The following is a 26338-nucleotide window of genomic DNA, read 5'->3' on the forward strand; positions in this document are numbered from 1 at the left end:
TCAACTGCAGTTTAGGTCTTCAGAGAGGAAACCGCTGCTCCCCAATCCGCTTTTTTTTACCGACCCACAGTTGAGGATCAAACGCTACGGATGACGGCTGTGTTGGAGAGGCAGAACATGGGTTTGGAAAGGGGAGGTGACGGCTTTTAAGGTTCAAGCTTTTGATTCACTCGTTGTGCTGGATGTCTCTACAGGGGCTGCACAGAGGAGTACGAGATGAAAACCATGGAGCAGAAGCCAGAACCTGAGCCTTTGGCGGCAGGATACAGACCCTCCCCCCGTCCGACGTGGCGGTGGGACAGCCCACCTATTCCTCCAGGGCTTCACAGCACCCCCAACCCTCAGCGCTGGGCCCAGATGGGCCCCCCACCTCCTCCACTGCCCCGGTCACACAAGGCCCTCATGCCTGTCCCTTACAGAGAGCCTCAGCACCTCAACTCCAAGAGGTGAGACTCCGTTTCTTTGGTTATATGCTCTGCACACTGTCTCAAATAATACAGGTGATTACTGTCTTTTTTCATTTGAATTAAAAAAATGTAAACATGTAATAAAACTATTGTCTTTCTCACAAATAGAGTACATGTGGAAATTAAAATGAAAATAATAAAAATTATCATAATAATAGAGGAAACATTAAAAATATCACAAATATAAAAATGGCATATGGCACTATTTTACCACGATGATGTTTGATTCATTAAGAATTACACATCCATCTTGTCCTGTTGCCTGGTTACCGGTCACACAAATGACAACCACAAAGATCTTTGTATTTGGGATCACAGAGGGATATAATAATAATAAAAAGGAAAAAAGACACAGTGGTGCAGGTTTGTTGTAAGTCGTCTCAAGAAAGTAAAATTTATTTAACAGTATATTCTGCTGCCAACAACCACTACAACAGTTGCCTCTGTTTATTGCATTAATTATCTTTATTCTACCCTCTTGGCCAGGTTTCCTTTTGAGAGACTTTTACATGGAAAATAAATTGAACATGATTTGCATGATTTTGTAAAGGCTCCTCTGTCTAAGTAAGACATTATAATGTGTAAAGGTCAAAAAGTTACAACTGTATGAGCAGGTTTAACATGTTCTTCCACAGGAATTGTTAGGTTTAAACTCGTTGTGATTACACTGACATTATGTTTTGTTCTCAGTTGCCAACCACACACACACACACACACACACACACACTGGAGCCTGCTAGTTAATAACCACAGTCAGATCCTGACAGGTCCTAACGGGATCGCGGTTTTTCCAGCATGGTCTCTTTCTAAATTTAGACGAAATGGTCTACACAGGTTCTTGTGTTGCAGTTGCAGTTGCAGTCGCAGCCTCACTCACATCCCTCACTTCCCTGTTTGTGTGTCTCTCGGTTAACCGTCACCCTCTGTGTGTGTCCTCCAGGCCAGTGAGTTACCCAGAGAACCACTACACCCTGTCTCCTGCAGGAGGCGACAGAGTGCTGCCCTACAGAAACCCCTCGGCCAGCTTCTCCTCTCCCTCCTCAGGCCTGGTCAGCCTCTCCACCATGGGACCGCCTGGAATCACACCCGGACCCTTTGTGCGCTACAAACATTCCCCCGACAGGTGTGTGTCTGTGTGTATGTGTGTCTATGTGTGTGTGTGGTCGGTCTTTTGTTCCGAGCTCTCCTCCGTCACTTCTTTGATCTTGATTAAACTCTACTCATAACAACCGTTGTGTGTGTATGAGGTGGATCCAGAGATGGACAGAGTACTCGACCCCAGTACTTGAGTAAGAGTACAAATACTACTGGTCAAAATTTACTCCGTTACAAGTAAAAGTAGCTCAGTCGACATGTTACTCGAGTAAGAGTAAAAAAGTATTTGCTTTTAAAGGTACTTAAGTATCCAAAAGTACATGCTTTTAAATTTACTTTAAAGCAGAAGTGAGTGATCCGGTCGTTTTCGCTAATGCTGCGTTCCAGGCAGGCTTTTGAAACCGTAAATTACAGCTTCATGTCACAACTTACGATTTTGTAGCGTTCCAGGCAACCCACTCGTGTTTCTCCGACCTGTCACTATAACGGCCACTCGTAACTTCCGACCCGTGAACTCGTACCAGATCGAACTGGTACGACTTCACAGGTCAGAAAAACACGAGTTACGGGTTGCCTTGAACGCACCATAACAGTCCTCGTCCCTACGTCACCACATTCACGGCGTCCCTTGGCTGCACACACAGCCCTGCATGCCGTTCTCTCTCCTCATTGGATAAAAACTGTAGGATACGATAAATGTTTTCTCCTCGGCTCAGAGCAGAGCAGAGGGACTGAGAGACCCGTGTTTCAGTCCAAACACTCTATGTAAGTGATTGCTGTCGGAAGATATAACTATTTAAGACTTATATTAACACAAATATATCACTCACTTCTGCTTTAAGTAAAAGTAAGAGTAAATTTCTTATTTTTCACATCAATGAATTACTATATTTTTTTCTAAATGAATTTAAAGAGCTTTTAACTCTTGTTTCTGAGAATGAACTCTTTGAAACCAGCTGCACTGATGTGCTGCTTTTAGGGGTTAGGGTTTCCTTCTTTGACAAACACAGCTTGTGTCCAATAGGATTTTAGAAAAAAAAGAAGAGCAGACCTGAAAGTAACGAGTACTTTTCAGCCTTCCTAGAAATTAGCTTGAGTAAAAGTAAAAATATTTGTCTTGGAAATGTATTCAAGTAAGAGTAATAAGTACCAAAGAAATCTAATACTCAAGTAAAGTACAAATCCTCTGGATATGTACTTAAGTACAGTACTCAAGTAAATGTACTCTGTTACTGTCCACCACTGGGTGGATCATGTCTGTTGAGGAGACAGGCTGTATAATGTGGCGTGTTGCGGTCTGCAGTGGGATGTGTACGAACACACTGTCTCCCTGAGGAAGGATCTGTTGTGTGGGCGGCTCTTCCTCACAGAGTGGAGGCTGATAACATCTCGTCCAACCAGAGGAACGAGTTTTATTCAACTGCCATCAGGATGCAAAACAGAAACCGAAAATCAAACCGCGTATTTTTAGGGATCGCTCCAGGGGGATTTATTGAGTGTCTGTGTGCCCTTTCCTGTAATTCTCTCTGTGCTCCGGTGTGGTTCATCGGGAGTAATGTCTTTTTGGATACATTATGAAATTTACTCCAGATATTGGCATGAATGTGTCCGTTAATAACACACACTGTCCCCTCCGCCTGTGACCTGTGTAGATACGGAACAGGACAGCGCCCCCTGCTGCCCTACGAGCCCCACCTCACCGTGGATATCACCTCCAGCGGAGAGTCTTCCTCAGGCTTCACCAGTCAGGACAGCACCATGGAGCGCTGCAAAACAGGTTCACCACCTTCTTCATAATAAACCACCAGCCCCACTTTGTTACACTTCATTTGCAACAAGTCATTTACTTTTAACATTTGGAACTGACTCTGCACTTCTCTCTGCAACAATTTAACTGTTTAGTTTCCTTTTGGTTTTTTGTTTCATTTTTATTTATTCTTCATCACACTATTTTGTTATGTTATTGGTCTCAATTAGCTTCTGGGTCTACTGTGTTCACCAGTGTCTGCTGTGAGGTGCTGAGCTGGTAGTGTACAGCAGGTTTTTAGAGCTTTTTTTTTGCTGAAAACAGCTTCCTGCAACAGCAGCACTGAGAGAGCAGTAGGAGTGTCAACCAAAACAATAAAGTTGTGGTCCAGACGGCAAAACAATGAGCTGAAACTCAGCCTAAAGCCTCTGTAAAGCCGAGCAGAGCTACATATTTTGGATGACAATTCTTTATACGCTCACTTCACTCAGCCCCTTTTTCCCACAGTCAAATTGCTTTCCCTTACATTAATATCAAAAACATATTTATTATAACTGCTTCACAGAAAGAGAGTACTTATTGGACTGAGATCCATAAGGTGGATAGAAACCTTCAAAAGTCTGTTATTGTGGCTTTTTAAAGTGTGTGTATTGCACAGTGGAGCAGAGATAACAGTGTGATTTTAGTGCGTTGGTGGGTGGGGGGAGGTCAGTGTTTAAATGTGCTATAAGTATTTAATCCTCTTTGCCAACCATGGAGGTTCAGTGTAATTTGCTTTAATCCTGCGAGTGTCTGTGTGTGTTTTCCGTCTAGAACCCCTCTGGCATGTCCCGGCGTCATCATCATCATCATCATCTCGGGGACCGGGTGGCGGAGGGGGGCAGAGGAGAGTAGCCAGACAGGATGTCCCGGGGAAAGACTCTCCAAACAGACACTCGAAGGTCAGTGCCGTCATCATCATCGTCCCCTGTCTCATTTTGTTCACGCGTCGAACTTCTCCGCCTCTGAGCTCAATCTGACTGTTGTCGTTTTCTCCTTCCGCAGGGCGAGACCCAGTACTCCAGTCACTCCAGCAGCAACACGCTGTCCAGCAACGCCTCCAGCAGCCACAGCGACGAGCGCTGGTTCGACGGAGGAGGCGGAGCAGAGCGCGGAGGAGGAGGAGGAGGAGGAGGAGGAGACCCAGCTGACCCCGACCCCGACCTTCTCAACAACAAGGGGGGGTCCAACGACAGCGGCATCGACGCCTCGACCCACTACAACAACACTCGCCACGGAAACATGTCCAACAGCCAGTCCCTCAAGCCCATGCACTGCTCCACCACCTACAGCGGCGTCCAGGAGCTGTCGGTGGGACGGAGCAGCGGTGGAGGAGGAGGAGGAGGAGGAGAAGCGAGGAGACGGGAGTCCTCGCCCATCATACCCGCCGCAGCCAATCACAACAAAGGGTACCGGACAAGGACGTTCCCGCCTCCTGGCTCCAGTGCTGATAAAATGGACACTTTCAAACCCAGGTGAGAGACCAACTCAGCGATGAGATGCTTCTTTTATGGGGTTTTATGACGCTCGCTGATATGACCTAACATTAACCTCCAAAAGAGACAGCGCAGATCGATCCCAGATATGTGCTGCCATTCACTGTACGGAGAGAATGAATCTTGCTGCTTAGCTTAATGGAAAAGGTGTGTACTTACTTGGTAATAACAAGTTTTCAGAGGTCTTAAAGGGATAGTTTGACATTTTGGCAAATTCTCCTATTGCCATAATCCCTATAGTTATAGAAGTACGTTAATTACCTTTAATTATCGGTGCATGTTGTTTTGAGATACACGGGGCAGAGGCATGAGCTGCTCAGCGAACACAATGGAGGTGAATGGTACAGGTGCCCTGTCCCTTGTCAAACAATAATCATATAATTACGTAACATTACGACACATGAAGCAAATACTCGGAGCTACTTGCGGTGTTGAAATCACTCCGCCCAGCAGCCGTGTCTGGGATGTAGTTCCGGCTTTGCATTTGCCGCAAAAACAACTCAGTCTAGTTAATGTTACATTATTTTTCATAGCGAGGTGAATGTGCAGGTCACAACTTGTCCACGAGAGCGTTTTGGAGTTGTTGGATTGTGTGTTTGATGAGTTTGATGAGGGAAAGGTGAAAGTACCGTGCACCTCTGTTGCATTCGCTGAGCAGCTCACGTCTCTGCTCCGCCATTCTAAAAACAGCTTGCACCGACAATTAAAGGTAATGAACCTACTCCTAAAACTATAGAGATTATGGCAATAGGCGAATTGAATTTGCCAAAATATTGAACTATCCCTTTAAGCAAATGATCCACTAAGCAGCGGTTATCTTCTACCACCACCAGATCACAAGACTAGTCTGTGACACATGAAAATTCATCATTCAAGAGTCCACGGGGGCTTATTTCAGCCTAATCCTTATGAAACCTACAGGTCATCATGTGATCTCCTCTGCTTATGGATGTATCACTGCCCCCCCCCCCCCCACATCATAAATACATACAGCCATTAAACACACAGACATGCACAGGCTTGGACCAGTCTGTGTTGGATTAAAACAATCTGTGTTTAAACCCCGAGCCATCGACTCTGATGCCGCTGCAGTCTGTGCCTGGGATGTGTTGGACCACACATTTGGCAGATAGTGTTGTAAGATGGACGGTTTGTTTTTGGTTAGAGGATGCTGGATGCTGAATAATACCTTCTGAGAGATAAGTGGGTCAGTGGAATAATTTGGATGTTTTTAATACAACTGTTAATTAGCCTGTTTTGCAGTGAAGACAAATTGGTTTAGTGGATAAAAGACGTTTCAGGCTCTGCCTTTGTAGTACGCAGCGTGGCAGTGTTGATAAATGGTAGTAGTAGGAGCTCATTAGCCTTGTGCTATTTACCTGTGTTGTCAATACAGTTATATCGACAGACAGTAACACGGTACCTGCAGTGTGTGTGTAGTGTGTGGCTAAATGGACACCGCCTCCTGTACTTTATTGCACACTCTGTCTGTAAGACCTGATCAATGAAGAGGAGGAGAGGAAGGTGTGTGCTGCCAGAATAAACACTGTGAATCTGCCAAACAAAGGGACCACACACACACACACATGCAGAGAAGCCTTTATTAAAAAAAAAAAAAGTCAACATCTTGAGTGCAATGAGTGTTTGTGCTCATTGTTTTTTTATTTTACATGTTTATTTATCATGTCCTTATTTGCCAGAGGATCTTCCACAACTGTCACTCACTCACTGCATCATTGCTTATTATCATTTCTTCTTTCTTAATGTCCCACAGGGCTATAACCCATCATTGTGTATCACACATTGTTTCTGACATTGTCTGTTGAGATTATATAACTATAGATAGTTTTTTCCCCCATCCAGAGTTAGACAAACAGATGTTGCCTCCTATACTCTGAACCTCACTGCACCACTAAGCTGCTAACACTTGATGTGTGTGACCAATTGTATTTGTCCTGTCTGTCACTTTAACCCACATTCAATCTATTTATCCAACCCAAGCATAAATCTGTTTTATCCCCCTCCAACTGCTCTTTATATTCTGATTTTCTTTTTTCTCTCACTGTCCAGCCCTCACAGCCTAGATCAGAGAAGATAGAACTTTATATTTTATGTTGTTGATGATTATCCACTGTCATTGCCCTCATAGCTTTATTTGAGAGTACCTGCTGCTAATCATCATTGTGTTTTATAACATCCTCTTCCAACCCTAAAACCAACCCTATGTCTTTGTTCGCACCAAACAGCTGTTGATCTTCTGTCAGGGAAAGTGAAGTCCAGTCACAGTGAGCTTCCAGTGGCTGTTTACTCACACTCATGATGATTTTCATGCATTAATCCCGTGTGTGTGTGTGTGTGTGTGTGTGTGCCTCCGTCCTCTCAGGGCCTACACACCGCAGGGTTACAAGACTCCTAACGCAGAGAAAGCGCGGCCCGTCCGAGCCGCCACAGCGACGCCCACTTCAGCTCATTTAGGCTCCATCCCTCTGTCCAGCTCCGCCCCCAAGGCCTTATATGGGAAGAGCAGACATCAGGCCTGGCAGACCGAAGACAACGGTTCATCGCCGTCAAACACAACCGCCACATCCAACTCTGACAACAACAACCGCAAGAAGTAAGGCAGCGACCGGGAGCTTCGATGTAGCGCTGCTCAGTGAGCGCCATGAGTGGTCAGAAACAAACCCACATCCTCTTGACGTCCATGTCTTTGTGTCTCCAGGCAGGTGGATACGAATTCAAAGAACGTGTTTGGACAGCCTCGACTCCGAGCATCACTGAGGGACCTGCGCTCTCCACGAAGGACGTATAAGAGCACCATCGAGGATGACCTGAAGAAACTCATCATCATGGACAACCCAGGAGAGATGCCGCAGAGAGATCCAGTGAGAAAGACACTAACTCTAGAGACCAGGGGTTTTCAAAGTGTGAGGCGCCAGAGAGTTTGAGGGGGGGCCCGATATGAGAAAAAGAAAACAAGAAAAACTGAAAACATTCAAACAAAAGATGAGTTACATGTCACTTGCACATAGGGCTAAATGATTAATGTTTTTTGCAGTAGCCTATAGTTTGCAATTATATATATTATTATTATACTGCGATATGATAAAACAAGGTCTTGTAACACACAGACTGCGATTACAGCGGTTTATTTTTTATTAAGGGGGGCTCACTCTCTCACACTTTGAAAACCCCTGCTATAGACCAAACACGTCAGCGTTTGTACTTTCATGAACTCACGCTCTGATCCCTCTCACTTTCTTTTCCCCTCCTTGCAGTCTCCCAGACGAACTCTGCAGCGCACCTTTTCCGACGAGTCCCTGTGCAGCGGGCGCAGGGACTCCAGCTTCGCCAACTCGGAGAACCAGACGGCTCCAACCGACGTACTGTTCACCTGCACGCTGCCGACGCGCAGACACGCCGTCTCCTCCAATCACATGCAGGGCAAGAAGGGTATGTTGAAACCCAGCAAGTCACGACCTACGAGTCGAGCTGAAAAGCCGTCCTGTTGTTGTTGTTGTCGTAGGTGTTTGTACGTAGATGCTAGGGCTGGGACGATATGCTCCCGATTCGATTCTTCTACGATTTTTTGGATGGCGATTCGATTTAAATTGCGATTCTACGATATTGCCGATTCTCTCGACTGCATTTTTAACATTTATCTGCACACAAATACTGTAGGAGCCTATAAATTAACATATCCCATTATAAAGTGAACTTAAACCCTTTTCAAAACCTGGACTCTCTGTATGTAAAAAAGGCTAACAAATGCACATTGCACAATATTTAACCCCCCCCCGCCCCCCCCAAATAAAAAAAAAAACGATTTTTGAAAGAAAAAAATCGATTTAAAAATTGTCAAAAAAGATATTGCGATATTTATGTGAATTGATTTTTTTTTCTCCCACCCCTAGTAGATGCTTTTCTTTTCTTTTTTTTAAGTACTTTATTTATTCATTTTCAAAACATCCAGGTACATAACAACCCAAACAATTACCCCTTCCTTCCCACCCCCTTCCCCCAAAGCAGGTTAGAGAAAAAAAAAAGAAAGATAGAAGAAAAAAGAAAAAGGGTGAAAGCTGTACTCTACAGTATAACAGTTTCTATGGCCATCCGTGACTGTATAAAGTTATACTTATTCATATAGATTATAGACAAATAAATGTTCAAACATAATCAGGATATCGAGGTGTCATGAGGGTCCTCTCCGCTGTGTGATGTGATCAAGAAATGGTTGATGCTTTTCTCTCATGCTGAGGTTTGTTGACTGACTGCGACTCTTTCTCTCGCCCCGTGCCCCAGTGCCAATATCTGCGTCGGAGCTCTCTCTCACTGAGGTCAGGGACAAAGTTCCCCCCCTGAGGAGGCTGGACCCCGGGCTGATGCCTCTCCCTGACACAGCCTGTGGGCTGGAGTGGGCCAGCCTGGTCAACGCTGCTAAAGCCTATGAAGGTGAGGAGAGAGGAACATCTGGACTAGGTTTGTACAACCAAGACTCAGTGAGGGGCTCTTGATATCATGTGTGGGTGGATGTTTGTAGGTTTTTCTGTTAGAGTTTGGATGCAACTGCTTCATATTGTTATACTGTGTCAGACTTCTTTGGATTTATATGGGTCAATTTAAAGCAGAAGTAAGCGATCCGGTGGTTTTGGCTAACTTCTTGTCAGCCGATGGAGTTAGCAGTCCCCGCCCTCGTCCCTACGTCACCACATTCACGCGCATCCCTTGGCTGCACACACAGAGAGGACCGCCCCTTTATGCCGTTCTCTCTCCTCATTGGATAAAGGTTGTAGGATACAAGGAAATTTTCTCCTCGGCTTACAGCAGAGCAGAGTGACTGACAGACCCGTGTTTCAGACCAAACACTCTATATAAGTGATTGCCGTCGGAAGATATAACTATTTAAGACTTATATTAACACAAATATTCCGCTTACTTCTGCTTTAATGCTAAGTGAATATTTTAATTCCCAAAAAATGCAATAAATGTGTTGTATTGATCAATTTGTAAGGTGTGCATGAGGTTTGTTGTCTGTATGTTGGGGTTTTTATTTAACTGGTTTCACAATGTCTCAGCTGTCACATGACACTCCTGGGAAAGAAACGGGGGCTCTGTTGCGTTCATCCACACATCTCCCCACCCGATCACCTGCTCTGTTTCCCAGTCGCTGTTTCTTTTGCAGGTCCCTCGTGTCCCTCTGCTGCCACAAAGACACTTATCACAGCACAGACAAACACACACAGCACTTGATCCAGAGCTTTAACCTGCCGCCAGCTCCTCATGTGCTTAGGTGTAATTGTGTCACATGTCCTGAGGGAAACCTGAGGGAAAAAAAAGGACTCGTTTTCTGCAGCTTTTTGAAAGTACAATCATGTCTGTTTTTGCAGCACAAAGAGCCGTTTCCCTCTTCTCCCTGACTGAGCCGCAGGTTGGAGGCCAAGACATGAGACCGGTGATAAGTCCAGTTCAGTTTCAGACTCCTCAGACACCACGGACCACGCCCACCTTCAGCGGGTAGGTCAAAACAAAAAACAGTTTGTTTTTGTTGTTTTCGGTATCACAGCGACATACTAGAAATTCAGCTCCTTTAAATATTCATGAGTTGTTTTGTTTCCTTTGCCACCACTGCCTCCTTGTGGTAACTCACTGAGCTGCCAGCGTTTGAACTAAATCCTCCGGTTGTTTTTACCCCTCAGTGTATTCTCACTAGTGTAAACAGTTGTTTGGTACCAGATACCACAGGGTGTTTATTCTGCCAGTGAGCAGCAGGAGCAGCAGTAAGAAGATATGCTTGTCATCAGGAGGTTCAAACAGTCACACAACAGTGAATGCACGCACACAAACATCTGCATCCATGTCTTCCCTCACCATCCATGTGTGCTGTGTGTGTGTTTCCACAGTGACGAGGTGCCCAACGATTTGTCGGGTCGACTCTACCACCTGGAGGTCATGTTGAAGCAGCTGAACACCGATCTGGAGAGAGTGAGCATCTTTTGTTTTTCACTAGTGTTTCACTTCCTCTTCAAGAAGTTAAAGCAGAAGTAAGCGATCCGGTCGTTTTGGCTAATGCTGCGTTCAAGGCAGGCTTTTGAAACCGTAAATTACAGCTTCAAGTCACGACTTACGACTTTGTAGCGTTCCAGGCAACCCGTAACTCGTGTTTTTCCGACCTGTTTTACCTGTGAAAGTCACTATAACGGCCACTCGTAACTTCCGACCCGTGAACTCGTACCAGATCAAACTGGTACGACTTCACAGGTCGGAAAAACACGAGTTACGGGCTGCCTTGAACGCACCATAACTTCTTGTCAGTCGACGGAGTTAGCAGCCCCCGCCCTCGTCATGGATCTATTGGTCCTCGTCCCTACGTCACCACATTCACGCGCATCCCTTGGCTGCACACACAGCCCTTCATGCCGTTCTCTCTCCTCATTGGATAAAACTTGTAGGATACAAGAAAAGTTTTCTCCTCAGCTCAGAGCAGAGCAGAGTGACTGACAGACCCGTGTTTCGGTCCAAACACTCTATATAAGTGATTGCTGTCGGAAGATACAACTATTTAAGACTTATATTAACACAAAAATATCGCTTACTTCTGCTTTAAAAGTAGAAGAGCAGAAAATAACGGGCCCAGTTTTAAATCCTTGATGTGATGGTTTATGTCGTAGACACATTTTTTGGTTTAATTTGAGTAATTGAACTGAACACACTATAATACATCATGGATTTGTTTTTCTATTCTATTTTGGTGTTTCTGTAATTAAGAAGAATAATTCAGGCAAATTAGACCTTTAGTTGATTTGTGAAAAGATGAGAGTCGGTAATGACTCACTCAGCAGTGATAATCATTGTATAAAACTTTTTTTATATATACAGCGGGGAAAATAAGTATTGAACACGTCAACATTTTTCTCAGAAAATATATTTCTAATAGAGCTATTGACATGAAATTTTCACCAGATGTCGGCATCAACCCAAGTAATGCACACATACAAAGAAATCAGAACATTAATGTACATAAATTAAGTTATGTGTAATAAAGTGAAATGACACAGGGAATAAGTATTGAACACATGAAGAAAAGGAGGGGCAAAAAGGTATGGAAAGCCAAGAAAGCAGCTGGAGTTTGTCAGTATTTAGAATGTAATCCTGTCTCCTATCAGTGCAAAGTAATATCTGCTGGTTTAGTCCTGATTGATGCCTTTTAAAAAGGTTTCTCACCACCAAGGTGTCAGACAAGAAGTATTGCATGATGGGCAATGGCAAAGAGCTGTCTAAGAGCTGTCTAAAGACCTACGCAACCAAAGATTTCAGACAGAAGAGTCAAAACAATAATCAGAAGGGTTCCCTAACAGACTTATTGTCTGACACCTTGGTGGTGAGAAACCTTTTTAAAAGGCATCAATCAGGACTAAACCAGCAGATATTACTTTGCACTGATAGGAGACAGGATTACATTCTAAATACTGACAAACTCCAGCTGCTTTCTTGGCTTTCCATACCTTTTTGCCCCTCCTTTTCTTCATGTGTTCAATACTTATTCCCTGTGTCATTTCACTTTATTACACATAACTTAATTTATGGACATTAATGTTCGGATTTCTTTGTATGTGTGCATTACTTGGGTTGATGCCGACATCTGGTGAAAATTTCATGTCAATAGCTCTATTAGAAATATATTTTCTAGGGATGTGAATCTTTGGGTGGCTCACGATTCGATTCGATTCCGATTTTTAGGGTCACGATTCGATTCAAAATCGATTTTCGATTCAACCGATGCGATTCACAAATCCATTCGATTCAACCGATTCTTGATTTTATTTTTGCGATTTTTAGTTTGCTTTATTAACACCAGACCATGTGAAAAAGTTGAATGATGATGATGTCTACAGACTATTATATCAGAAGCCATATTTCCCCCCCCAAAATGCACATCACATGTTTCAGATTTATTCAGCAGCAATATATTTGAACCATTTTAAAGTAAACTGCTACATGAAGCTGATTTTATAGGCTACTCTCTTTTCAAAAGCCTGGACTGAAGGGATGTGAGTATTTGGGTGTCTATTCGATTCAAAATCAGTTCTCATGTACATGCACATAGACATGTATCACCTGTAACAAAGGCGCTGCTAAAAAAAAAAAGACGGCACTCGGCTCTCACGCCAGCTCACCTGCAGCCTGTCTGCAGAGGAGCTGCTGCTGCTGGCCCTCTCTCTTCAGCCTGGTGTTTGGCTGCACTTTGTATGAGTTTAAAAAAGTGAAGATCTAACGTCACCTGAGCACCGATCAGCTGATCCAGAGTGCAGTGGATGTGGCTGCTCAGCTGGAGCGCGCATGTGTTTAACGGCGAAAAAGAAAAACAGCGATCGTCCTCTCTCCTCAATAGAGGGTCGGGTTGCTGATGTACACAAGCCTAGTCACAGACATTCAATAGAGCATTTCAATCAGATCAGTTAACGTTTGTAGGCGGTTAACGAGCGTCTTTTAGCGCCATGCCGTGCTGCAGCGCTGTGTACGGCACAGTGAGGGCGCGTATTGACGGAGGAAAATTAATTAAAAAATCGATTTTTGAAGATTATGAATCGATTCAGAATCTTAGAAAATAAGAATCTCGATTCTTACATGAATCGATTTTTTCCCCCACCCCTAATATTTTCTGAGAAAAATGTTGACGTGTTCAATACTTATTTTCCCCGCTGTATATAGCAGGGGTTCTATTTATGTCACTGCAATTCAGATGCTAATAAAATATGTAATTTTCCCAAACTTGTGTGTACAACTACAAATTGTGTTTTTAATACTGAAAGACAAGAGGGCAAACAAAACTTTCTCTCTGAATGTGAAGCTGTTTCTTTACAACAGAAGAATCCTATTCAGAATTCAGAATAGCTTTATTGTCATTGTACAGAACTTAGTACAACGACATTTAAAGTTTGTGTGATGAATGAAAGTTTCAGTCGTCATCCTCTCACACACTCTTTTCTTTCCCGTCTGCCATATCAGGAGAAGAAGGATAAAGTGGTTCTGCTGGCGGAGATGGCCAACCTGAGGGAGAACAACCAGCGCCTGCAGGTGGAGAGTCAGACGGCCAGCGAGCAGCTGCGCAAGTTCAGCGTGTTTTTCACCAACATCAACAACCCTGGAGGCGACAACGAGGGTCACTCCTTAACGCACGAAACTGACTCGAACAGGGAGTGATCAACAGCTGCAGAGGAGGAAGAAGAGGAAGAAGAAGAGTGTGAGATTCAGGCTGAGAGGGAGGGCGAGTGTGAGTGAGGCAGAGGTCACTCTGAGGCCTCCACTGGACTGCCTTAAACCAGAGAATAAGAAAAAGACGATTTTTAAATGCAACACTCCCGAAAGCCTCAGCGAGCCTGTGCACGGACGGAGCAGAGCCACGCCCTCTCTATTCTCTCTCTGAGCCTGTTTATTTTTATAAACTGAAGTCAAAAAGTCTTATACGTATAAATACTTAATGCTACTATGCCGGAGGAGCGACGAGGAGAAGGAGAACCTGACTGTTTTTTGAGAACACTACATCACCTGGAGAGGCCTAATACTGTTCCTGCAGCGAATCAGCCAAATAAAATGAAAAAAAAACAAAAAGACTCATTACAGACTGCATCTCCCAGAATGCACTAGGAGTAATGGAAGCTCTACAGACGTGGTGCTGTAGAAAGATGCCTGTGTGGTACAATTCTCATGTATCAATATTATCTATATTGTACTGATATTGCATAACAGTTGTACTAAAGAGGTATGTGTGTGTGTGTGTGTAACTGATGGTACAGCCAATACTCTGAAGCATTACTGCACAACGGTGTTTGTGCTTACGGTTAGATGTGTTTTATTACCCTGTGTGTGTGTGTGTGTGTGTGTGTGTGTGAGTGTGAGTGTGTGAGTGTGTGGTCAAACTGAGTGATGAACAAATTAGTTTACTGTAATACGAAACTTTGTGGGCCACGTCATGTTTTCCTTCCTCCGTTTACATGGATGAACCGTGACCCGTAGACGTGGAACAAGCCATCAGCGCGCTGAGTGGGAACGGTCGATGTCAGACACTCAGTGATACCAGTATCATGTCTCTAATGTCGTGCATCGTTTTCAACCGAACCCTCACTGTCTCCGTAGTGCCGCATCATCTCACATCTCAGTACTGGATAATTATTTTAGCCTCGAGTTGTTATCACAGTACGGAACTTTTAAATATATTGTTTTTTGTATTATTTAAAACGCTAGTTGGACATTTTGGGGAAAAAAAACTAAATGAGTGTTGGATGAAAAGACCGATACCTGTTCACAGCTGGAAACAGCTACCCTGTATATTATAATCTGCCTAGCAACACATTTGAAGGTCAGTATCTAACATCTGTGTAATTTGTACAGAAAGCAACTTGTATGAACAGCAGTTTGCCATTTGATTTCTCGTCTTTTGTTTTTTTTCGGCCAGTAGCAGTCATTTTCTTTCTGGTTGCCAGGCAACTGGTCCCAGTATGAGACCAAAGTCTGTGACTGGAGATGACCACTGCAAAACTTTCTCCCCCCCCCCCCCCCCCCCCCCCCCATTTAATTTTTCATTTTGGAAAGGGAATAGTTTTAATCCATCCCATGATATGAGATAAAATATCAGTTTAAAGTTTTTATTATAGAAAACTCAAAAACAAGACGATTCTCAGTTCTCAGTTCAGTTCAGTTCAGTAAACTTTATTGTCAATCACACAATGTAACTGACAGTTACACAGGGGATCGAAATTGCGTTTCCCCAAACTCCAAATGTGCAATTTAAAAACATTAAAACATTTAAAAATTTCAACAAGTTCTGAAGCTGTAGCAATGATTTCGAAGCAGGTTTAAGGACGTTAGACGTTGGAGATAATATTGTCTTTGAAAAGCGTAAATCACACTAAATCCAGAAATCATGTGGGTCACATCTGTGTGCTCAGATTTAAATGAAAATGTCAGTTGATTTAAACACATTGTGTGGATAAAGCCTTAAAAAAAAAAAAGCACAGTAACCAACAGTGGTGCCGGTCTTCTCGTGTGACTCTCAGTTTATTTCCCAATATGTCCGACTCCTACTTCTTCTTCTATAACTGCGTCTCCTCTGTGTACTAATCTAAATGAAGCTATATGTCGGCAGTAACGTGTGCTCGTAGAAAACATTTTACTGTACATGAAACTCACTGGACAACACTGAAGCTCCTTCATATCAGAACCAGACTGTCTGTGTGTGTGTGAGAGAGGATCTGTCCCCGTGTTCTGTGACTAACCCAAATGAACACAAAAGACACTATTTATACTGCTAGCTTGCTTAATGATATTGTCTACTATATCTATTTTTCATACAGAAGTGTGTGTGTGTGTGTGTGCGTGTCTGTGGCTTTTTTGGATGCTGGTACTGAATGGACAAATCATCCCTGCAGAGGATGAATCTTAATCTTCCTGTTTGCTAATGTGATTCTCTCGATCGATCGATTGCTGGCTGATGAACTCGTTCTAAACTTCTTCATCTCGTGCTCTGCCCTGTTGAACAGCTACTCCTCGCTCACCACGAGGTTTCCTGGATCTGTTCCTCTTTTTTTTAAATTGTTCCAACTCGCTCAGGTTTCTCAAGATGCTGTTAATAAATCACACTGCACCATCAAACAGAGGTGGGCGATATGACAAGTTAAACTCCTCTGAAATCACGTTAGAGCATCGTGGTGGTCCCTTTAATATTTCTGGGTGTTTGAGTGAAGCAATAGAAACCGTTTCTCAATTGATTTTCCATAAAGTTAAAATCACAGATGTCTTGATGAAGGGTTTTTGTCCATATCGCCCACAGCTACTCTCCAAAATACTTTCCCTTCACTGACACAACAGGGAACAGGTGTTGACTCTGAGCAGGACAGAAAACTGCCACGTCTCTTCAGCCCATTTAAAACAAAACAAAGCACTGCGTTTACTTGCGTGTCACTTCACCACCTCCTTGTTCCTCTGCCACCACTTTTACAGTACAGCTTCAAGTCGGGACTGTTGACATCCCAGTGACTTTGATACCAGTAACGTTTGTACCGAAACCTCTTTGGACCTTTTTTTGTTTCATGGGTTCAGAAATACAACTCTTCCTAATCTGTTATGATCAGAGTCGGGCTTTAAATGGGGTTCAGGTACTCTTCAAAAAAAAAAAAAAGCTCCCATGTTTATCATGCTTTCAAAGTTTGGACATTTATAAGGCTGGAAGTGACACACTCCTGTTATTCCTCCACTAGGAAATCCTTCACTCATGCAGCTTGGGATGTGTAGCTGTGATTTTTATTTTTTTATTTTTTTGGATCTGCAAGTCTTAATCTTTAGTTTGCTTATGTTAAAGGGGCAAAGTTTCTTTTTTATATATATATATATATATATCTATATATGAATTTTGTCCATGTTATGTATAATTTTAAGCTATTTATAGCATACACAAGGATCCCTGTTGAACAAATCAATAATTCATTCTTAAGGTTAATGGTAATAATGTATAACTAGGTTTGTTTTTAGATGTTAAATATTTTGATAATTTATTTTTTAACATTGGCCACTGTTGCGGACAATAGTGAAGATGAGAGGGTACTGTGTTTTTATTTGTGTATGCTGTTTTATTTCTGATCCCTGTACAAAATTGATTTGTATGATTCCTTTGTTTTTCCTATTTTCTGCCGTCGTCTTTCTTCTCTGTACATTGGTGCGTTCTGCATGCAGCAGAGGTACATGACACGCAGACAGAAAGGTCTCATTGTTTTCTTTGGGTTGTAATAATAACTTGTACATTTAAAAGTGTAAATTATGTTTTCATTATTTTATAAAAAATATATTAAAAAAATAACTATCAGAACATTTGCTCTGTTTTCATTCTCTACGGCTTTTTATATTGTTGATTTTCAAATCCCAAAAATGATTTTTTTTCTGTTAATGTAAAAAAAAAAAGCAAATCATCACATTTGAGCAGCCAGATCCAAGTTTCCCTAACCCATGTTTGGTACTTTTGGTTGGTCCACATCTGAAGTGATCAATCAATCACTATGATATTCCACTGAACCATGTTTCATTAAAGAAAGGACAGAGGTCCCTCTGGTGTTTCACCCTTTGGCAGTAGAGGTGGGTCGGTATAAAGGTATTCCTGAGGAACAGCGATCGTGTGTAGTTACTTTGTGATCTAGGAGTTGTGGAGGATGAATATAATATATTATGTCACGATTTAATAACTGTTTATTTGAAAAAATCCAAGAAAATAATCCTGATTTGTTTTGGATGTCTGAATGTTTTATGTGATGTTGGATGTTTAGGGAGGAAGTATTTATTTAAAGTAAGTTTTTGGAGAAAGCATGGCAGTTGTGGGGGAGAACTTTGTATCCGTAATTCACATTTGGAAAATGTGAATTGTACTTTCTTTTTATGACCGTCTTGGATATTATTATAGGCCTACTTGATTTACGTGAGTGTCTTGTAAGCCTGTGTGGGCTATCACTTAAATACCTCAAATCCTCAGACTGCAGACTTTAGATCTGCAGCATTTAGAGCTACGAGTCAATTTTAAAACTAACGTGACATAACTTGGCAACTATTTTAATGAGTATGTATCGGGGGCATTTCTAGACCCAAACCTCCTCAAATATTAACCATTAATTTATCCAAAACCGTTTTTTTTTTGTGCACAATGTTGTACACTGCCATTGGTAACATCATGTTGTCATTGATATGGACCAATGTCAGCCATCTCTGCCCCTTCCATCTTGGGGCCCTAGGGCAATTGTCTTGGTTGCCTAGCCTGTTGCAACACCTCCAAGTATATTGCAATGAAAAAATATATTTTGGCAGACATTACCTTTTTCAGAATCATTTCACTGTTTTCCCCAACAAGAGAAAAGCCAAACATTAGCTAGATGTTGCTGCTTCTCTTCCAACACGTTACAGCAAACCGAGTGTTTCGAGTGTTGGTTTATTTGTCGTCTCCTTAGGTTCCAGGTCACAGTGACAAACATTTTACACCTTTAGTTTATTAAAGCAGAAGCAAGCGGAATATTTGTGTTAATATAAGTCTTAAATAGTTATATCTTCCGACGGGAATCACTTACATAGAGTATTTGGTCCGAAACACGGGTCTGTCAGTCACTCTGCTCTGCTGTAAGCCGAGGAGAAAACTTCTTGTATACTTCCTTGTATCTAGAGCACTGTAAAAGAGAGTTAACGACACCACCATTGACTCCCGTGGTAAGGGTTTTGCGCCCCGAGTGGCAGGATATGGGTGTTGCAAAAGCGCCCAGAAAACGGCCGTGTTTTTGTTTTTAGGTGTCTTGGTCACATCAAATTAAATTTATAATTTGTTTATTACAAAATGTAGATTGAACAACTTTTTTTTACTCGCCTATGTGTTAATATTTATCTGTAAAGGATCCTCAATGATGCTATTAACATGGGTGATCTATAAATGTCCTTAAATTATTGAAAATACCACACTTGCTCATTCACCAACAATGCAGAGATGTCAGTTCTTGGGCGCTTTTTTTACGTGTCGTTACTCTCTTTTCCAGTGCTCTACTTGTATCCTACAACCTTTATCCAATGAGGAGAGAGAACGGCATAAAGGGGCAGTCCTCTCTGTGTGTGCAGCCAAGGGATGCGCGTGAATGTGGTGACGTGGTGACGAGGACCAATAGATCTATGACGAGGGCGGGGGCTGCCAACTCCATCGGCTGACAAGAAGTTAGACAAAACGACCGGATCGCTTACTTCTGCTTTAAACTGAAAATATTCGGTCAACTAATGGTAAAGATCTTCAGTAAGTTGTACGTAGAGCTCAATAAGTAAATGTGTGCCAAATATTTAAATCACAGGAGCTCACTACAATATCTGTCAGATTCATCATGACATGATTCTTCGGCCCTGGTTGTCGCCCCGTCCCTGTGTCACTCGTTTCCCAGCAAACAAACAAACGCAAAGAAACAACTTGCATATAAAACGATTTATTTTCTATTAGAAAGCAACTTTATAAAATATGTTTTGTGTTTTAAGTACTTGGCGTCTTCTATTAACAGCTGTGAGTTGACAGAACATGCTTTAATAAAAAATTTATTCTATACATTATAACAAGCTCCCAACAAGTGCCCGCAACAGTGACGAATGAAAGATGCTCGAGTCTGAGGTGTGATGGAAGAAGCACACGTGTAACCGTCAGGCGAGTCACCATCAAATAAGTGCGTCATGACGACCTCAAGCTTTATCAGGTGAAGAGTGAGATTACTGCAAGGGAGGAAACGTTTAACTAAGATCCGCACATGAGGCAGTCGTCCCTGTTCTCCAGAGAGCAAACCATGGCTGCTTTGTTTCTGTCTTTGACCTCCTGCTCCGCGGGCTTGGCCGGCTGCGGCTCCTTCAGCTTCTCCTTGTTCAGGGTGAACTGGATGGGGTTGGCGGCGGGCTTCGTCCTCAGGTAGTACATCCCCGTCTTCAGACCCTGTGGTGAGGAGGAAGAGGAGGAGATAAACATTAAAAAACACACTGCTAAAGGTACTTTAATTCATTGTGTATGGGAATGTCCTAAACTGGTAACTTTTTGGAAAATGGTTGTTCACACTCTAAGTAAAATTACAGGTATTCAGGTACCCTGTGTAGCAAAACTTTGTATTTTAGGCATATACCCAGATTGCCTTTCTGTTAGCTCGAAGTGTAAGACTCTGATCAACTTTGGCCTCCTGCAGGCCAGGAGGATGGTTGCTTTGTCTTGGAGAGACACTGAAATATCATCTACACAATCTTGGATTAGAGAGATGGCAATGTATGTTACACTAGAAAAACTATCTTATGTAATCAGGGGTAAAGTACAAGAATTTGAAGAAGTGTGGGCGCCCTTAATGGACTTTCTCAAGCAACAATAGATTATATTTATCTGTAGAGCTATTCTGTGTGTGACAATTTTATTTTATTTTATCTTATTCTATTTTATTTATTATGTTATTATTTTATGTATGTATGTTTGTGTGTGTGTTTATCTTTTCTGTATGTATGTGTATGCAGCGAGGTTCACCTGCATCTCATTGTGCAATTTGTGTGGCATATGTCAATGTGCTTTGTATGTTCTTATTGGAAATTAATAAAAACATTGTTCAAAAAAAAAAAAACACACTGCTGCTGCTTCGGCGGTTTGTTCTTCTGATTTGTCCTGTGTGCAGCACTTACTTGTTTCCAGCCGAAGAAGTGCATGCTGGTCAGTTTGCCGTAGTTTGGCTCGGCAACGTGGATGTTCAGAGACTGACTCTGGTCGATGAACGCACCACGGTCGGCGGCCATCTTCAGTATGGTCTTCTGGGATATCTCCCACACGGTTTTATACAGCTGCTTCAGGTCCTCTGGGATCTCAGCGATGTCCTGTGGAAACACAAATCTGATCCGTAAGTATATAGTACACAACAGCCACTAGAGTTAAAACTAAATAATGCAGCCATCATGTCAATACTGAATCCCTATTTTCAGTTGTCTCAACCCTGATAAATCTGCTTTCTCAAGGTTTAGACAGTGACTCAATACTTGGGCTTCTGAACACACTGCAGCAATTTTCAGCATCATCTAATATTTCATAGACAAATATAAAAATAATTGGCTGATTGACCAATAAGCGATCATTAGTCGCCTGGTTCCTCCAGTACAAAACAAGCAATTAATTATTTCTCCTTAGGTCAACAAGTAATGCTCATTTCTTAAGCATCACTTAGGATTTTAGTGTATCCCGGGTAATAGTGTGAAAACACCGTTACCCAGGATACACTGGAAGCACCTTCTCCCAACGACCACATTTGTGCGCGTTTGAATAATGTGTGTATATGGGCTCTTTGCACAGCTCCACTACTTCCTGAACTTAATGCTGCTCCTTCATTTCCTGTCTTACATTATTGGACACACTGATTAATCCAGGTGTGTCCGAGTCGTCACAATGGTCAGACACACCTGGATTAATCAGTTTGTCCAATAATGTAAGACAGGAAATGAAGAAGCAGCATTAAGTTCAGGAAGTAGTGGAGCTGTGCAAAGAGCCCATTGCTGCTCACTATTTGTTTTTATTTATTGATGTTTTTAATTGCTTTTAGAGATTCTAGAGAGTTGCCAGACAAAGTCTCATTGTACATGTGCAATAACAATGAAGTTTATTCTACTCTACTTCATCTTATTGAGTAAATGCGTTTGTGTAAAAATGTGTTTACTTTAGTTTACTTTTATTGTACTGAAGTAGACGTCTATATGAACACAGATACGTCTGTACAGAAGTAATGAAGTCACCTGGATGGATCCGTTGTGACCGATCAGCTGGTTCTTCATCTCCTCGTTCCACAGCCCTCGCTCCGTCAGGTCCTTGAGCAAGTGGGGGTTGACGATCTGGAACTCCCCGGACAGGACCCTGCGGGTGTAGATGTTGCTGGTGTAGGCCTCGATGGACTCGTTGTTGCCCAGGATCTGGGCGGTGGAGGCCGTGGGCATCGGCGCCAGCAGCAGGCTGTTCCTCACGCCGTGCTTGGCGATCTTCTCCTTCAGCAGCTTCCAGTCCCACAGCTCGGTGGGCGTCTTGTCCCACATGTCGTACTGGAGGACGCCCTTGCTGACGGGAGAGCCCTCGTACGTCTCGTAGGGGCCGAGCTCGGCCGCCAGCTCGCAGCTGGCCTCCAGGGCGGCGTAGTAGATGGTCTCGAAGATCTGGATGTTGAGCAGCTGAGCCTCCGCGCTCTCGAAGGGGAAACGCATCAGGATGAAGGCGTCGGCCAGACCCTGCACGCCGATCCCTATCGGCCGGTGGCGCATGTTGGACGACTCGGCTTCCTTCACCGGGTAGAAGTTGATCTCTATGATCTTGTTCAGGTTTTTGACGATGACTTTGGTCACGGCCGACAGCTTTTTGAAGTCGTACGTGCGCTCGGGGGTGACGTACATGTTGAGGGCGATGGAGGCCAGGTTGCAGACCGCCACCTCGTCCTGGCTGGTGAACTCCACGATCTCCGTGCAGAGGTTGCTGCACTTGATGGTGCCCAGGTTCTGCTGGTTGCTCTTCCTGTTGCAGGCGTCTTTGTAGAGCATGTACGGCGTGCCGGTTTCCGTCTGGGACTCGATGATGGCGTACCACACCTGCTGGGCCTTCACCACCCGCTTCACCCGGCCCTCCTGCTCGTATTTGGTGTAGAGCTTCTCGAACTCGTCCCCCCAGCACTCGTCCAGCCCGGGACACTCGCTGGGACACATCAGGGACCAGTCCCCGTTGCTCTCCACCCGCTTCATGAACAAGTCGGGGATCCACAGGCCGTAGAAAAGGTCTCTGGCCCTCTGCTCCTCCTTCCCCGTGTTCTTCTTCAGCTCCAGGAAGTCAAACACGTCGAAGTGCCACGGCTCCAGGTACATGGCGAAGGCCCCGGGCCTCTTGTTGCCGCCCTGGTCGACGTAGCGCGCCGTGTTGTTGTACACCCTCAGCATGGGCACCAGGCCGTTGGAGTTGCCGTTCGTGCCGGCGATGTAGCTCCCCGTCGACCTGATGCAGCTGACCGCCACGCCGATGCCGCCGGCCGACTTGGAGATGAGGGCGCACTGCTTCAGCGTGTCGTAGATGCCCTCGATGCTGTCGTCCTTCATGGCGAGCAGGAAGCAGCTCGACAGCTGCGGCCTGTTGGTCCCGGCGTTGAAGAGCGTGGGAGAGGCGTGGGTGAACCACTTCTCCGACAGCAGGTTGTAGGTCTCGATGGCCGCCTCGATGTCCGTTTTGTGGATGCCCACGGACACCCGCATCAACATGTGCTGCGGACGCTCGGCCACTTTGCCGTCGATCTTCAGCAGGTACGACCGCTCCAGAGTCTTGAAGCCGAAGAAGTTGTAGGAGAAGTCTCTGTCGAAGATGATGGCCGAGTTGAGGCGGTCCTTGTTCGCCAGAACGAGGTCGAGCGTTTCCTTGGAGATCATGGGGGAGTGCTTCTTGTTCAGAGGGTTGACGTAGCTGTACAGGTCCTCCATCACGTCGCTGAACACCTTCTTCGTCTCCTTGTGCAGGTTGGAGACGGCGATGCGCGCGGCCAGGATGGCGTAGTCGGGGTGTTTAGTCGTGAGGGTGGCGGCGATCTCGGCCGCCAGCGTGTCCAGCTCCACGGTGGTGACGCCGCTGTACAGCCCCTGGATCACCTTCATGGTGATCTGGGCCGGGTCCACGAAGTCAGAGTTGAGTCCGTAGCAGAGCTTCTGGATACGAGAGGTGATCTTATCGAACATAACGCGCTCCTGGCGTCCGTCTGAAAAAAAAAAAAAAGGCACAAAAGAAAGAAAAATTAGATGAAAGAAATAACTAGATGAAAAACAATTGAAATTCATGGCAATCACAGTCACCTCGAGGCCTGCACTGAGTTCATCACTTTTTCCTTTAGAAGTCACACTTTAATATCAAAACATAAAACATTCTCTGCTCACACACCGTTGTATCTTTTGTCATATGCAAGTGAAATATTTTCCTTCCTTTTCATTTCAGTCTGATGCGTTCACATCTTTTCCTGTGTTTGTTCCTGTTGTTTTTGAAATGCGTCACCAAATTATAAACACTTCACTTCAGACAATTAGTCGATTATCGTCAGGAAGTTCACTGGCAACTGTTAACTTGTTCATCTTGGACATTTTATAAGTAAAAATTACAGATATAAAGTATAACTTTTGCAAATGTGATTATTTTATCTTTTCTTTGACCTATGTGATATACTATAAATAGGTTTTGTGAATATGGTTTTACTATCAGTTCTGCTTTTAGGGAATTGTGAAGGTTTTTTTCATTAAGCCTAAAATTATCATGTTGTGGGTTTTTTTTTACCTCCACTTCCTGTTATTAGGAACATTATCAAAAGGCGCAAGTAATGGACTTCAGACAATGGCATGACAATTTGCCTTAATTGCGGACACCTGTGCAGTATTTACTGCAGTGCATAATGAGCACTAATTTAAAACAGGAGGCTGGTTGTAGTTGTGAAGTCAGCCAGGTGCTTTTCATCATCATCATCATCATGTGACACGAAATTGAACTTCTATGGCATTTTGAGCTTTGAGACAAAAAAAAAAGAGGTCTGAAATTGTGACCTCAGTCTGTGAGAATTTTTCACAAGTTTCACTGTCATTTTATTGTCAAAATGAAACATTGATTAATCAAGAAACAATCTCTCTGTACAGAATATACAGGAAGTAATCCAGGCGTCACATATTTAACTAAATTAAAGTAGGTACATTAATTAGGTTGACCAAACTTGTTACAATCCTGGGGTGTGTGTTTTTATTTTAGTTTTATGATAAAAAAAAAAGTTTTCAAATATTTTACACACAGGACAAATAATGTTTAATAATAATTATCCTCCTGTACAACCCTCATAAACGCCTCTGCATCTCCTCAACTCATCACCACGCTGGGGCTCCAGACAGTGCTGCGTTCAGGTACCACCCTGGTACCACCCTGCAACTTAGCTTTTTTGGCGCCAACTATGACAAAGAAAGGCTCTTTCAGGCAGCAGAGTCCAAAAACAGTAACTTAACTTCTACACAAAACCGGAAGCTGGTGGACTCACGAAAACTTAGGCTACATTTTATAGTTCATGTCAGTCACCGCGTGTCACTAAACGCGGGGTCACGGACTCGACGTGCACCGCCTGCCAGTTTCCAAAATGTGATACAAGTGGTCCAACAACACCTGACACTGGGTCAGACAGACCCCCACTAACGTTACTACCACTACCAGGGGTAAGTTAGCATTGAAGCTAGCCGAGGCCCGGGTCCATAGCAACAGCACAAACGGCTCACCTCGCTTGATCACATGCATGTTGGCGCTTGCGTGGCGTTTACTCGTCTCCCCCAGAAATCAGCAGCTTCTCCGGCAACACGTCCGAATATGTTCCCCCCGGTGTCCCGCTGGTCTTCTGAGTGGTCTCTGCTCTGTCAAAACCTCACTGAGGAACCCGCGAACTGCTCCACAAACTCCCGCTAACGTCGTATTTGTACGGAAGGCGTCACTGGTGAAGGTCGAGATTGACAGGCCGGTTGGTCCAATCAGCAGCAGGAGGAGGAGGGGCGTTGAGGTCTGAGGACCAATCAGAGGAGAGCAGAACGTCAGCGTCAACAGAACGTTCTTCGAATGTGGCGGGACAGAGATTTAAGTGGGTCATGTAAACTGCACCAGCTGGGAAACAAGCAGAACCGCCTGCAAATAAACAGCTTATAGGCCACTATAATAGAGCTGGGAATATAATAGTTATACAGTGTTATTTTACTTAACCAAATCAAGAGGTTCTGGCAAAAGTTACCGAGATCAGATCCAGGTTTAATCAGTATCACATGCAAGAAATGTCGAGTATTATGCATAGACTGGTATTATGTGATCAGGAAAAAGTGAAGTAAAATCATCTCCAAAATCCCCCAATCAAAGTTGTCTAAGCAGGAACTGTGATGATGACACTGGCACTTGTTGTCTGTCTTTGTTCTAA

General features: G+C 43.7%; 2 protein-coding genes across 4 annotated transcripts in view; one reads left to right on the forward strand and one right to left on the reverse strand.

Annotated features, from left to right (window-relative positions):
• sipa1l3 (signal-induced proliferation-associated 1 like 3) overlaps positions 1–15318 on the forward strand; it is an 88765-nt gene extending 73447 nt beyond the window's left edge. For 2 of the 3 annotated variants that reach the window (XM_083985500.1, XM_083985499.1), the window contains exons 13-24: positions 195–446; positions 1408–1590; positions 3215–3339; positions 4123–4250; positions 4354–4823; positions 7228–7458; positions 7564–7726; positions 8120–8294; positions 9144–9320; positions 10229–10355; positions 10742–10823; positions 13848–15318. In XM_083985500.1, the coding sequence (XP_083841626.1) occupies positions 195–446; positions 1408–1590; positions 3215–3339; positions 4123–4250; positions 4354–4823; positions 7228–7458; positions 7564–7726; positions 8120–8294; positions 9144–9320; positions 10229–10355; positions 10742–10823; positions 13848–14042 (2308 nt within the window). In that variant the 3' untranslated portion in view covers positions 14043–15318. The remainder of the gene's footprint in view (positions 1–194; positions 447–1407; positions 1591–3214; positions 3340–4122; positions 4251–4353; positions 4824–7227; positions 7459–7563; positions 7727–8119; positions 8295–9143; positions 9321–10228; positions 10356–10741; positions 10824–13847) is intronic. The other variant, XM_083985501.1, reaches the window with a different exon arrangement.
• A 4533-nt stretch (positions 15319–19851) lies between these two features.
• Positions 19852–25838, reverse strand: LOC310995614 (ribonucleoside-diphosphate reductase large subunit). Its single transcript, XM_083984713.1, has 4 exons — positions 25659–25838; positions 22137–24118; positions 21042–21230; positions 19852–20319 (listed from the first exon to the last, which is right to left on the reverse strand). Exons 1-4 carry the CDS (start codon positions 25675–25677, stop codon positions 20128–20130), a joined length of 2382 nt encoding a protein of 793 aa, XP_083840839.1. The 5' UTR covers positions 25678–25838; the 3' UTR covers positions 19852–20127.
• Between the last annotated feature and the right edge of the window lie 500 nt (positions 25839–26338).

The sequence above is a fragment of the Trachurus trachurus genome (assembly GCF_905171665.1).
Source record: "Trachurus trachurus genome assembly, chromosome: 13".
Taxonomy (NCBI): Eukaryota; Metazoa; Chordata; class Actinopteri; order Carangiformes; family Carangidae; genus Trachurus; species Trachurus trachurus.

Excerpts from the sequence above, each read along its gene's own strand:
- LOC310995614 (XM_083984713.1), bottom strand. Across the intron at positions 21,231-22,136 it reads GTCACAACGGATCCATCCAG|GACATCGCTGAGATCCCAGA; the intron begins GTGACTTCATTA and ends GTGTTTCCACAG. Across the intron at positions 20,320-21,041 it reads ACTTCTTCGGCTGGAAACAA|GGTCTGAAGACGGGGATGTA; the intron begins GTAAGTGCTGCA and ends TCCTCACCACAG.